At 38.1% G+C, this 15,089-nt stretch overlaps 1 protein-coding gene across 1 annotated transcript in view; it reads right to left on the reverse strand.

Annotated features, from left to right (window-relative positions):
- Window positions 1–1,468: 1,468 nt before the first annotated feature.
- The window catches only part of LOC123880489 (proton-coupled amino acid transporter-like protein CG1139), a 71,586-nt gene continuing 57,965 nt past the window's right edge, over window positions 1,469–15,089 (reverse strand). The window contains exons 4-9 of the mRNA XM_045928630.1: window positions 9,652–9,770; window positions 8,811–8,964; window positions 7,792–8,152; window positions 6,837–7,018; window positions 5,806–5,981; window positions 1,469–5,367 (exon numbers count right to left, since the gene is read on the reverse strand). Coding sequence (XP_045784586.1) covers window positions 5,051–5,367; window positions 5,806–5,981; window positions 6,837–7,018; window positions 7,792–8,152; window positions 8,811–8,964; window positions 9,652–9,770 — 1,309 coding nt within the window. The 3' untranslated portion in view covers window positions 1,469–5,050. The remainder of the gene's footprint in view (window positions 5,368–5,805; window positions 5,982–6,836; window positions 7,019–7,791; window positions 8,153–8,810; window positions 8,965–9,651; window positions 9,771–15,089) is intronic.

The following is a 15,089-nucleotide window of genomic DNA, read 5'->3' on the forward strand; positions in this document are numbered from 1 at the left end:
ATGTGGTAGAGTGAGTGGCGTGATTTTTTTTATGGTATCTCCAGGAGACGGAAGTCACCTTCAATTTAAGCTATAACTTCGTTCAGAGAATACTAACACTCTTCAGAATTCTGCTCGAGATAAGAGTAAATATACTGCATCGCAGTTTCGATCTCATGTGAATATGAACCTTTTTTTTGGGTTTCGAACCCAAAGGATGCCAACGGGACCTTATTACTAAGTCTCCGCTGTCATCCGTCTGTCCGTCCGTTTGTCTGTCAGCGGGCTGTATCTCGTGAACCGTAATAGATAGAGAGTTGAAATTTTCACAAAATGTGTATTTCTATTGCCGTTATAACAACAAATAATAAAAATTTCAAAATGGCTGACATGAAAAAAAAAACAAAAAAGTAATGTTATTTCTTGTTTAATGGTACGGAACCCTTCGTGTGCGAGTTGGGCTTGCACTTGACCCATTTTTTTATTTTTTTAGTTTGTAGTGCGTGGTAAAATTTTTCATGCACGAATTGCGATATTGTGTATTGACTGCGACCACATTATAAACATGCTCGAGACGCCGAAAAATCCAGTCCAACTCACATAGGAAGGGTTCCGTACCATAATACTAGAAATAATGCTCTTTTTCATGACGGCCATTTTGAAATTTTTATTATTTGTTATTATAACAGCAATAAAAATACACATTCTGTGAAAATTTCAACTTTCTACCTATTACGGTTCATGAGATACAGCGCGCTGACAGACAGACGGACGGACGGACAAGCAAACGGATGACAGCGGAGGCTTAGTAATAAGGTCCCATGGGCATCTTTTGAGTTTAAAACCCAAAAAAAAAAGGCTCATATGCACGTGAGATCGAAACTGCGATGCAGTATATTTACTCTTATCTCGAGCAGAATTCTGAAGAATGTCAGAATTCTCTGGACAAACTGATGGCTTAAATTGAAGGTGACTACTGTCTCCTGGAGATACCATAAAAAAAATCACGCCACTCTCTCTACCACATGGTGGTGTGGAAATGAGTTATTTAGCCAAAACGAGTGTTGGAGTGGGCTTTGTGGCGCTCGTACGCTGAAACTATTGAGTCTACAAAAAAAAGGTGACTACACAAATTGTAGGATATTGTCTCTAGTTTAATTGTTACATAGCCATTTTTATCGTAAAATGAGTGGGAAAGAAGTTATCGTGAAAAAACTGTTTTTGGGCGCCATTTTTCCAAAATGGCGGCGCGAGCGGCAAAGGTACGAGGTGGCAAAATAAAAATTCGAAAAGAGCACATCGAAATCTATAAAACCACCAATTTGCACAACATTCTGAAAACTTTCCATCTTATATTACAGAATTACTGGACTATATTGCCAGTTAATATTATAGTTACCTATATCCAAAAACCTTTATAACTGTGTACATCCAAATAAGCACCAAGAAAATAAATATTTGGAAATTACATAACAACATTTCTTAGTAAAATATTTTATATATATATGTAAGTATGTTTTTTCATGTAGGTATACCTACATATATATAGGAATCATCTGTGATTTGGTTAACTATTAGTTTAATATACATAATGTATGTACTTATTCAAGGTATCTACCCGAAATAATATACTAGGTTACCTAAATTATAAAATATTGATACTTCAGGTGATTAACCATTTGGGTGTAAATAATACATATTTACGGTAACCAATTTGGCGAGGTTATACTAAACATCTAGTGCATAGAGCTCAAACAAAAAGATAAAATTATACTAAACTCGTCAAAATATAGCTTAAAAGCTGAAATACCGTCACAAATTCACGATTAGGCCTCGCCCATAGAGTAAAGTAATCTATGGCCTAGCCAAACAGCCTTGTGGGTTTCCTGCAGTTTTAAAAATATTAATTATGTTTAATTTTGTATTAATAGTAAACATGGAAAATAAATACTTGATTGTTTTATTTAAAGTTTAAACGCGACAACGAGATCGAAGTCAGAATTTTCCAATTCAGCTGAAACTAGGCAGTTTATGCGTTTTTTATTCCATGTTTATTGTTAACACACGATTTCGCATAGTTGATAAGTATTTTAAAAAGAAAATGAAGACTGGCAATCTGCGAAGAGAGGAGAAGTTCACCAGGCATTTTGGCTTTGGACTTTGGACACTTTCTAGGCCAATCGCACTGTGATGGCATTTCGGCTTTGAACATTAACAAACAACTTAACTTCTGAGTGTACTTATTTACTTAACCTATTAAAATGCCATAACATTAAGCGTTCATTCGTTTGGGAAGAAACACCATAAGTTTTAAGTTTTAATTCGCATAGTAGGAATATTTTTCGCCCCGTGGTGGGAAAGTCATATTTTAAAGCGCCCTGCCTACGCTCCGTTGCTAACTCACGCTGTGTCGATATTTATAATGAATTAAAATATTCACGACGAGTAAAAACGGATCCTTAGTCGGACGGACTAATATTTAACGGACTTCTGTACGTACAAATAAATAAATTTATCAAATTCACCACTGCTCAATTTGCATAAAAACAGTGGGGGGCAGTTATTTATACCTAAGTAGATAGATTCTAACAGGACCATTCATTCATACCCATATTTTGTCTATGGAGTAGACAGGCTCCCCGTGCGAAGCCTAGTTTAAAGTAAAACTATTCAATTTTTTTCGTATTACATGGCGTATTTCAACTTGGCGCTGGTTTTCTCCCTCACGAATGCCCTAATATGACATTGTCACTGTCAGTTTAATAGTTCATCCAAACCTGCGCGACCAAGGCTAATACGAAGCGGGAACGTCAGCCGCGCGGCGGTCTACAGTAATGGCGCCATTCACATTCTACGTGACTACAACAGTCACGTAAGATTCCGCCGGGGATCCCGCATCCCGCGTTCATGACGCGCATATGTGGTCGTGGCTTAATACTAAGTATAACTTATTAACTATAAACCGTTTTCAAAGATTTCGTATATAACTAGGTAGCTACTTTTAGATTTGCTTGCTGCGAGGTAAAGCATTACATTTCCACCGTGAGCAGAACTGCAAAGCGAAATGTAAAATACCTGCTAGGGTTCCGTACCCAAATGTAAGAGGACCCTATTACTAAGCCTCCGCTGTCCGTCCGTCTGTCAGCGGGCTGTATCTCGTGAATCATGGACACCCCTCCACATCCCGCAACCCGCCAACCTCTCGGTTATATGACCAAAACGCGGGAGGACGCCCGTTCGGTAGCTACTCGTGAACCGTAATAGATAGAGAGTTGAAGGTTTCACAGAATCTGTACTTCTGTCGTCGCTTTAACAACAGACAATATTTTTTTTTAGAAAATTTAAAAATGTTACTTACTATGGTACGGAACCCTTCGTATGTGAGCTCGACTCGCACTTGACCGATTTTTTTGGTTTAAAACCATGTTTTATGTAACTGATGGGTTACATCTGTCACATAATAATGTCCTACCGATCGAATTTCGGCCATCACGGTGGCCAAGCTCTATAGAAAGCCGCCGACTGTGCGAGAGATATTACACAAGTGTGTGCGCAAACTTCAGGTTTGTTACTCATTTCGTCTACAAGAAACCTGTGACATGCGTACAGACAGACGGACAGACAGATAGACAGACATCAGAGTGACATTAATAGGGCTCCGTTTTTAGCCTTTGGGTATAATACGGAACCCTAAAAATAATCATCGTGGCAGCTCGCTCACAAGGTGGAAGCATTGTGTTACAATGTCTAAAATCACAGTGTGAAATACTATAAGTCGTACGTAATAATATTATATATTATATCATCAAAAAATAATAACATTTTATAAATAATTTCTAAATTAGGTACATTTTGTATAATATATTGAATGTAGTACCTACGTATCTATATAGTATTTCTCGTCATTTTATTTAATTTATAGTTATGTTTTTAATACTTTGTACTTAATCAACGCCAGTGTGCAGTATGATGATTAAAAAAAACTTTAAGTAACATATTACTTTGCTATGCCGGTTAATATATTATGTAAAATTTATAATCACAATATTCACAATAAATACTTAAATTATGTAAATATTGTTATAATTCTTTACCTCTCAACTTTCCAAATAATTTTTAGATGCATATCAAAAATGAAAAAAAGCGAAAATTATCTGTTATTGAAATTAATTATTTATTTAACTTGAAATTAAAATGTCGAGTGGTGACGATGATGGCAGCAGTAATTTACCTCCGGAAACTATTAATGTTCAAAGTGTAATAACGATTGGCTCCCAGAAACTTTTAAAGACAGATATGTAGGTACCTATTTAAGTATACGAAGATTTTAATTTTACTGTCTCGCGAGGTGTGAAAAGTAGAGCATTGAACTTGGGGGTAATGCCTTATAATTTTAGAGTAAAATCCTCGTTACGCTTGGCATTTATCCGGCGCGGCGCCCGAGACATAATATACGACATTACATTGCCCCCATGTTGAACAATCTACTATTTTATTTATTTCATCACTTAATAGGTAATTTACACAAATTATTAATATTATCATTCAACCATGAACGGAGAAGTCTTAGACTAAAATAAAAACTACTAAAATATCTATGAAGTCTATATAACTATAAGTGTAGATCATCTCGACAAAATCGTCTGATCTATAATTGTACTTACTTAGTTATGCCACGGAAGATTTTCAGAAAATGGCACTGATACAATAACAAGATCAGGGCCGTCCTTACAGGTCCCCTTGTCTTGTGGGTTCTCGAAATGCTTGAAAAAATCTGTTTAGTGCGTGCAAAATACTAGTCTAATCTGAATATGAGGCGAATGATTGCGCGTTGTACAAAAATAGATATCAGCTGTGCTTATTTATTTAATCCTTAGTCTATGGTCTTGCTACATCAGATTGGACTACTAGTTTTGCGATCAGTTTAAAACTGAGAAAATTTCGCACTCGCTGCTCTTGCTCCATTCTATCTTTCGATAAATTTAAGATTACGAGCATTTCACCATTTCACTTTTCCCATAGTGTTCGAGGCAGTAGATGACCCTATTCTTTAAAATTATTGAAACTATTTTCAAGGCATTATACTGGACGTAGTGTTGGCGAGGATCTGGCCTGCGTCAGTAGAATTTAATACTACGGAGTGTGCTGAGAATTTGACGATAATGCCTTCAAGAGACGTCCAGGTTCCTACAACTAAGCCAAGGACTCCAAAAACTACGACTATAGCGTTCTTGATGATCATACGGATTCTTTCCGAGTCTGAGACGTAGTACCAGTAGGTGCAGCTTTGGATGAAGGCAGGGAAAGCCAGGCCTAAGGCAGATAAGCAGAGGGCGCCAAACAGTGAGATAAAGAGGTCAAGCTCGGGTACTGCTGCTGCCAGTCCAACTGTAAACAAGGATTTGGATAAGACGAGTAAAAATTAAAAGCTTAGTGGTTAAGATTTTGGCCGTCTATTCGGGGACTACGTCGTACTTTACGGAGTCATGTGCGTTTTAAGCAATTAAATATTGAGTGATTGCTGTAACAGTGAAGGAAAACATTGTGAGGAACTTGGATGAGGTATAGCAGTTTTTGTTAAACCTATCTTCTTCTTCGTTGGAACCAGACCAGAGACAATTTACAAAGTATGGCGTCCACCAGGAACCGAATCCGGAACCTAGACAGAAGACCACAGCGCTCACTACAGCACCAAGGAGATCATAATTCCAAAATCAAATCACACACCAATTTTTTTTTTTTTTTTATTCACAAAAAATCGCCCGTTGGACCGTGATGTAGGTAAATCCTACAAAGTAAACCTGTAAAGGTAGGAATGTAACTTACACGTGACGAGTACGATGACGGTCCTTAGCATATATTCCCACAGGAACCTGTGGTTGCTGTTGAGCAGGCGAACACCCACGTACTCGTTCCACAGGATGTCGATGGCGACGTAGCAGGCCAGAGCGTGGGTTATGAAGATCGCGAACGCTAACAGACATTGAACCACGCTCGCCAAACTGAAAAATCCCATTTTATATATTTATATTCCCATTTCATATATCTATTCTATACTAATAAATAAAATTGGAGTGTCTGTCTGTAATTTCGAAATAACTACCGCATATTAAGGTCATATGGTTATTTGAACGATACTATAACTGAATCACACGTTTATAAAATTTTTGTCTGTCTGTTTGTTTGAAAAGGCTAATCTTGGGAATGGCTGAACCGATTTTGACGGGATTTTCACAGACAAGTAGAGAATTGACCAGGCAGTAACATAGGCTATTTTTTAACCGACTTTCAAAAAGGGAGTTGTGTTTTTCTACCTATGTACACCGAAATCTCCGAGATTTCTGAACCGATTTGCGTCATTTCTTTTTTAATCGATAGAGGAACTTTGCGACATTGTTTCATAAAAAATTTAGAGTCCAACTCTTCAATCCTGATGCTGCAGGGGATCTGACCAATCCACGCGGGCGAAGCTGCGGGCATCAGCTAGTATTTACATATAACTGATGATGCCCGCGTGGATTTAATAATAAAAATAAATAAATAACTAAATGGATTTAGTTTTTTTTTTAATCCTGCGTAAACTATTTTATCCCGAGATAAAAAGATGCCAATTTCACATTTTAATTTTTTTTCTGTGATGTAACCACAAATTAACGGTTCTCGGATTAATTCCTTTACTTGTACTATAAGATCTACTTACCTGCCTGCCTGAAAATTTTATGATTCTAGGTTAACGGTCCTACCCTATAGGTTTTCTTGACAGACACGACAGACGGACAGACATACAACAAAGGGGTCGTATAAGGGTTCCATTTTTCCTTTTGAGGTACGGAACCCTAAAAATAAAATAAACTTACATTTCAGTCTGTGAAGGCAAGTTCAGCGTGATACTGCCAGCTGCCGCCTCCCCATATTGAAGATATCCGAAGAGACCCATGCCCACGTACAAGATGATGATGGATACCATTGCACGGTTCAGAACTCCGAACGTTCCTACGAACGATTTGGGGGTCTTCATCTCATTTTCCAGGGGCAGAATCTGTGATAAATAAAAATAAATATTTAAGTAAGTATAATATTATGTTCAGCGGTCATAGTCTAGTGGTTAAGACGTCGGCCTGCTAGTCCGGAGGGCCAAGGTTCTTTAGGTCAAAATCTACAGAGTGCACTTTGACTTTGCTTAGACTTAAGTTTAAAGTCAAACGAGATAGATTTATGCCAGCGGTATAACGCTGTCTCGTTTTAACGGTGTCTTAGGTCTGAGCAAAGTCTACTACTGTCAAACTAAGACAATAATAATAACAATAACACTAGAGAGTCTGACACGGCAGACCTAAAGAGCGTATTTCGAATTTGCTCAGACTTTACTTTGGGTTAAAACAAGACAGTTATGGGTAAACACGAGTTGTCAAGCAAGGAGAAGTGAGTATGTAGTTGGGGTAGTTTTGTTACTGGCTCTACTTTTCGTTCGACGTTTTCTTGTCGTGGACTGTGACACCGGTCATCGAAATATATGGTACCTACTTTAATTTATTTTTCGCTTCACTAGCTCAACAAGGGCGCCTTTGCTGTCTAAAACCACTCAGTGAGAAAAAGTGTTGTATTAAGAAAAGTTCAATTCAATACAGTATGCGCTTAACTGCTGTGAGCTTTCGTACCAAATGAAAAGTAGGTGATGATGCAGCCTAAGTTAGAGCGCGCCTGCTTAGAAGCTGCCTATTCACTTCTTTTGAAGGTCCCAATATTGTAACTGGTGAGGAAAACGGAAACCGGAAGGGCAATTCAAAGTTCCAAGTTGTTAAAGTTACTTACCACACCAATAGCTTCCAAAGCGAACAACACCGTTCCGAAAAATAGAGGAAAGTCTCTGATCTTTCCCGCTGGGTGCTTTCCTTCCAACGAAGGGGCTTCCCGGAAGATGTAGTACATGATGATCCCGAAGCCGACAATCGTCACCGCATTCGCGATCGCCGAGAAAGGCGCCAAATACTTCAAGTCTCGCACCCAGTTTATCATGACCAGAGGGATCAGGATGTAGGTCATAACCTCTATGACTGTGACCTCTAATTCAAAGTGCTTGGTCAGAACGTACTGTATGTTCTCAGATACGAACACCACGTACACGCAGCACGTGCCGATCTGGTAGATGAGTAGAAATGCGTTTACGACGTGTCTGTAACAATAGATGATGACTACCTATAGTGCGCGACAGGTTAAGATGGCAACCGCGCACACCTGCCAACCCCCGCCCTAACCCGCTGCGGGTGAGTGCGGGTGACATGCGAGTGTGCGGGGCGCGCCCCTGCCTCATACCCCAATTGCCACCTCAAACTGTCGCGGACTATTAACTTCGTCCGCGTGGAAATGTGTTTGAAAAGTCCCGCGCAAACCATGGATTTTTACGGAATAAAAAGTAGTTTATTATGTTAATCCAAGGTATAATCTATCTCCATTCCAAACAGCCAAAACCGTCCAGTAGTTTTTGTGTGATAGAGTAACAAACATACACACAAATACACAAACACGCACATACACACTCACACATACCTATACTCGAAAATAATTTTCTCTCGTCTGGTCTGGTGGGAGGCTTTGGCTGGCCGTGGCGAGTAGAAATCGATCAAGAGTAGGTATGATATGGGTTTAACATGAAGTTTAACATGGCAATGGAAGGTGCTGGGAAGACGACCACCGTAAAGCCACAAGCGCTGTTTTGGTAGACCCCACACTAATGACTACGACGACGGTCTGTTACGCCGGTTCCATATTAGATTGCATCATCAATAATCATCATGTAAGAGCGCAGTCAAGGTCAAACTTGTATAACTTACGCAGCATAAGGTGCGCATGCCTTGCACCAATCAGGTCCCTCGGAGAGCGCGGCCTCTGCTGCACCGGTGTACGTCAGGGAAGGCACCTTCCGCCGCTTGCACAGCACGTAGCACGAGTCCAGCAGCACATGGATGCAGTATGTGCACAAAACACCTGCGACAAAAGAACTCATTCATGCACGTAAAATCAACATGGCTGTTCAACGCGAAAGAAAAAAATGCAAGTAACACCCGTTCGCATGGCCATCTGGTTCTGCAGGAAAAGAACTGGTTTCCAAAAACTAAGTGGTGTGTTCATGTACAGTAGTTTCTATTCTATTTTATATGGGACCAGCGACCCGCCCCGGCTTCGCACGAGCAGCTTATTACAATTTTTGTAGGGATCTCTAATTTGATTGAAAATTAAATATGTATAGCCTATGTCACCCTGGAATAATTTAGCTATCTACTGGTGAAGTAAAAATCTGTTTTAGAATGTACAGGTAAAGCCCTTTCACATGATACCCCACTTGGTATAGTTATCTTACTTTGAAAATTAAAACACATTTTAATTTTTTTTAACGATGTAAACACATATTCACGGTTTTCGGATTTATTCCTTTACTTTTGTTATAAGACCTACCTATCTGTCAAATTTCATGATTCTAGGTCAACGGGAAGTACCCTATAGGTTTTCTTGACAGACACGACGGACGGACGGATGTACAGACAGACAACAACAAAGTGATCCTATAAGGGTTCCGTTTTTCCTTTTGAGGTATGGAACCCTAAAAAAATAAAGTTTCAAAAAATCCATAAACAAAAAGACATACAAGAATGACAATAGAATGCAAGAACTCACCTATCACCAAAGTGCCCACTGTGCCGACCACGTAGCCTGACTTGGCGAAAGCGTGAGGCATCGCCAGGATGCCAGTTCCTAGGCTCCCTTTCAACAAGTGCAGGAGGGTTTCTGTGTTTCTGAAACCAAACATAATGGAATTGTTTTACGTTATTTAATTTTATTGACTTTCGCTTGGCTGCATCCAGACCTTCTGGCAAGTGATGATGCAGCCTAAGATGAAGCGCTTAGCCTAGAAGACGGCCTGTTCATTCTCGAATTGACTCCCGACCGAATAACTGGTTAGGCGCGTGTCAGAGAATACACGAACACAGAAGGTATAAGGTCAAGTTCATGAAGAAGGTAGTCATGCTTATAAATACTATCTTACTGGAAACCCAAAAAGAGGAATATTGAGACCCCCACTTTTTTGATATAATATCCGTTAAGTCATCATCCTATGTAACCCGGACCTTTACAACGAATCATTTGACACCTCATTCATCAAAATCGGCCCAGTAGTTTAGGCGCTACGGTGGAACACACAAAATCTGGATTCAAATCTATACTTACTAATTAATAAAATCGAAGTGTTTGTCTGTAATTTCGAAATAACTACCTCATATTAAGCTCAAATGGTCAACGTTTTTAAAATTTTTGTCTGTCTGTTATAAATTGATATTAAAGGAACCTTTATATGTACCACTAAAAACTTTGTCATTGACCTCGACGACCCAACTCCTGAACCCTGATGCTGTAAGGAATTGCATTCCTAAATCCTGGTGATGCGTCGGGATTTTTAAGGATCGTCAGTTTAAATGTTTTAACATACCGTACCATGTACGGAAACATGTTGCATCCCGGGGACGGGCTATTACGGATAGGCTACTTTTGTCCTGGAAAATCAAAAGCTCCCACGGGATTTTTAAAAACCTAAATCCACGCGGGCGAAGCTGCCGGCATCAGCTAGTTAAAAATATATTGAATCAAAATACCTACATAGGTATATTTTTAGCTAAGACGTCACAACAAGGCGAAAACTTTTTCAAATTTGCATCATGATAGGTAGGGCGGTGGACTGACCCGACAGATTACTATATTTATGTCTACGCTCATATTAATAAGGAAACATTACGTTTGCTATTTTAGTAGTTCGCTAGTAGTGAATAGGAAAATCCTTGTCGTCCTGCGGTAAGGTCTACACGTACCTATGAATGAGTATGTTACAGTCAAAACTTTAATATGGTCAAAACTACTAAAAAAAGGCAGTCAAAAAATGAGTCAAAACTAATTTAGACGAATGACTTCACCGTTCTACCATAGAGAGCGAGAAACGTAGTCATCGCTAAGGTGTGGAATCCCTGCCGGCGTCCATGTTTCCTGCCAAGCATAACTTAAATAGTTACCTTCAAGGCAAGAGTGGATAGGCATCTTTTAGAGAAGCTCACTCACTAGACCTCATCATTGCTTTTATAAGGTTTGATTGTCGTCAAGCGCAAGCCTATGTCACAATAAAAATAAACGTCATTGGTCATATACGTCGTTTTGACTGAAACATTGGTCTACTTAAGAATCACTTAAAATGGGTTGAAATCTGATTCTCCCGGCTCCACGCAATCTTTTTTGTCCAACTCCTAGAGTATTTAATTGGGCTACAAGACTCGTTTCGTTACCCCTTCATTCAGCTTCACACTCGACATCGAGGCTCGCTTCATTCGGGTCCTCCTTCGCGAGCTTTGCGTTTTACAAAAACTCTCTAGAGGTAGGACAATACTGGGTGGAGTCAGGGTACCACGATTTCGTTCTGGTCCAGCAACATTCGACCTAATCAATAAATAATAATAAATATAATTATTATTTTTATGTATCTATAAATGATGATTTGAACGTATCAGAAAACACTGTATGCGGCGGCGGGACGCCCCGATTGCCATCTCGACTTGTCGCGTACTTTAACCGACGTCGTTTTTATAACTATTTTTGTCTGTTTCTTTCAGTCAAAAGTAGTTTTGACTGGAGAGTATATTGACTGTAACAAGTAGGTATGGCAGAAAAAGAGGAAATTAGGAAGAGGAAACCAAAAGAAGGCTAACAAGTGTAAATTAAAAATTTATAACACCCCCGACGATCCAAAGTATTTGAGTTTTCCAAAACATCATTTTCAAATAAATAATTATGTATTTAGGCAACGTCCATCTTGACAGCTTGACATTTGTCTATTGACATAATATTATGAACCTAACGGTTATTTAACCTTCTTTTCTACAAGAAAACTAGAAAAGAGCTGATAACTCTTAAACGGCTGAACCAATTTTTTTAGATTATAGCTAAGAACACTCTCGATCAAGCCACCTTTCAAACAAAAAAAACTAAATTAAAATCGGTTCATTCGTTTAGGCGCTACGATGCCACAGACAGATACACAGATACACAGATACACAGAAACACAGATACACAGATACACAGATACACAGACACACAGATACACAGATACACACGTCAAACTTATAACACCCCTCTTTTTGGGTCGGGGGTTAAAAAATACTGTGATTCATCGGACGTGTTCTGAATTAATGTTGTACTGTACTATCACAGTTTCCGATTAAAACTTCATAATGGGAGTAAGTAGTTTTCCGACTTTTTCTGGAAATTTTATCCAATCGTGTTTCTAAGAGCCATCAAGCATCTTGAAATATCAAATCTATCGATCTGTACTACTTATAATAAAACTGTAACTGGACAATTTCTGTACATTTCATATATTTTGAAAATTTTAATCGGAGAAAACATAAAATCGATATAGATACCAAAATATTTTTTTTTGGAATGTCTATCTGTCCGTCTGTACGCGTATCACGCGATAACTACTGACCAGACTTAAATGAAATTTGGTACAGTGGTAGCTGATACTCCTGGTTAATATATAGAGTAGTTTTTATCCCGAAAAAAATTAGGGGTTCTTCAGGATACGCGATCAAACTTTTTATCGATTTTACTCCATAACTCCGTGAACCAATTTTCACAGTTATTTTTTCTTTACAAAGATTGTACTCTCAGGTTGGTACCATGTAAGTTTGGTGAAGATCTGATGAACAGTTTCTGAAATAGATAGAGGATGGAACTCCGCAACGGGTAGCAGCAAAACGATCGCGCTCAGTATAATAGCCTAATAGAAAGTATACTTAAGTCATAATATAATATTTTGTGCTATATAAATATATGTAGTTTAATAGTTTATGTTAAATCGCTAGTAAACCTTTAAATAAAAAATTAAAAAAAAACATTCATTTAAATTACATGCTGTAACGGGCCATATTGATCTATATTACATGCTTAAGGTACTTAATTGGATAAGGGTTAATGCTGTATTGCATAAAACCGCTTCCTATATAAGCCAATTTATTACCTGCGAAATGCTGCTCATACTCCACTCGGGTTTTTTTTTGTTTTTTTTTACAGATTGCCCACTGTCATATTTTCGTAGCTCGTAAAAATCTTCTCGTGCCATAATCTCAGACTGGTTTTCACTTGCTATTTATGAGTTTGAAGTTTAAATCACTTCCAAATGTTCACTGTCACACATTTTAAAGAAATTTAATGAATAAAATTAACAATTTAAACAATAATTTTAGGCAGAAAGATTCGCACACGCTCCAATGTTTACTATTATTGTTTTGCACATGGCGGTTGGAAAAAATTGACCAATCAGAACGCTTAACGTCTCCCACTGCCAACTTCACTCATAATATATCTAGATTTCTTATAATATCACTATAGTGACTCCGTGACATTATAATTATACTAAAACGAGGCAGTTAAATTGTGAGAAATGAAGTCGATTGACAATCTAACGTTTAAATTATAATATCACAAGTGCAATTATTATAATAACACGGCTTTGACAATATACCGGCGACATATATACTATACTATGAAAAAAATTTGTGATTAAACAGATAGTAGGTATATGTATGCAAAGTAGATGGCGCTAGTTACTATTTTGACGCGCTTTATTTTGTAGTTTTACCGAGTATAAAGTCATGTTAGGGTTAAAAAACGTCACGATACTGCTCACGTCATGCAATTTCTGCATGAAAATTTTTGGAATGCTTTTGCAAGCATATTATCGTACGAATATACCGGTCGGGTCGGGATCGAGTAAAGCTTGTCTTGAAAGACACGCCAGACGGATAGTCTGTTAAACAGACAATAAAGTGATTCAATAAGGGTTCCGTTTTTCCTTTTGAAGTACGGAACGGAACCCTAAAAAATAATACCCGGCTGAGTTTTTGTGGTCTGTGGGCTCTTCTCAGACTTGGGCGCGTTTGGAACCTTCGTAGCTTTAGCTATAAGTTAACGTAAGTCATTATTATTATCACCACTACACTGCTCGCTCCAGCAATGCGCGGGGCTGCAATTGCTTATATAGTATGGCATATTATTGTAAATTGAACAATTGAAAAGAGCAACCGCCGAGTTTCTTGCTAGTTCTTCTCGGTAGGAACGGCATTCTGAACCAGTGGTAAATTCTTTTGACGACACAAAAGCTTACTTGAAAAAAAATATATACTTGAAGTAAAATTTTACTTGAATAAAAATATATTCTATTCTATCCTATTACGTCTCTTAACTATCAACTACCTACTTGCTAAATTATAGGTTTAAACGTACAATAGTTTTTAACCGATTTCCAAAAAAGATTCTCAATTCGCGGGAATCTTTTTTTTTATGTATGTTCCCCGATTACTCGAAGACCCCTGGACCGATTTGGATTTTTTTTTGTTTGAAAGGGTATACTGTGCAGGTGGTCCCATATAAATTTGGTGAAGATCTGATGTTTATCTTCGGAGATGGAGAACAGAACTCCTCAATGGATAGGAGCAAATTGCTCGCGATCAGTGTAATAGCTTAGTAAACAGTAGGGTTTTAACTGGGCATAGCATTTTTTTTTATTCACTATAGGTAAGCGCTTGACCACAATCACACCTGATGGAAAGTGATGATGTGGTCTAAGATGGGACGCGTTTAAAGCATATTATAGTACAGTGGGGCCACTAAAAATTGTGAAATAAAAAATTTCAAAAGAAAAATAACCGACTTCAAAAACCACAAACACTAAAAAGTAAAAAATAAGTTTTGTTTAGCCACACGTGTAATGTACCTAGGTATGAAGGCGAGCGAGCATAATAAAACAAAATTAGAAATCCAAGAGTGAAGCTCGCCCGACTTCATACCTAGGTACACGTGTAGCTAAACAAAACTTATTTTTTACTTTTTAGTGTTTATGGTTTTTGAAGTCGGTTTTATTTTTCTTTTGAAATTTTTTTTTGAGATCTCGTGTTTAATCAGTAAATAAGTAAGTACGTCAGTGACCTTTCGCTTTTATATTATTATATATGTATACTGAAATTTGGAAAGGAGGTAGATATTATCCTGGATTAGCACGCTACTTTTTATTC

The sequence above is a fragment of the Maniola jurtina genome, chromosome Z, assembly GCF_905333055.1.
Source record: "Maniola jurtina chromosome Z, ilManJurt1.1, whole genome shotgun sequence".
NCBI lineage: Eukaryota > Metazoa > Arthropoda > Insecta > Lepidoptera > Nymphalidae > Maniola > Maniola jurtina.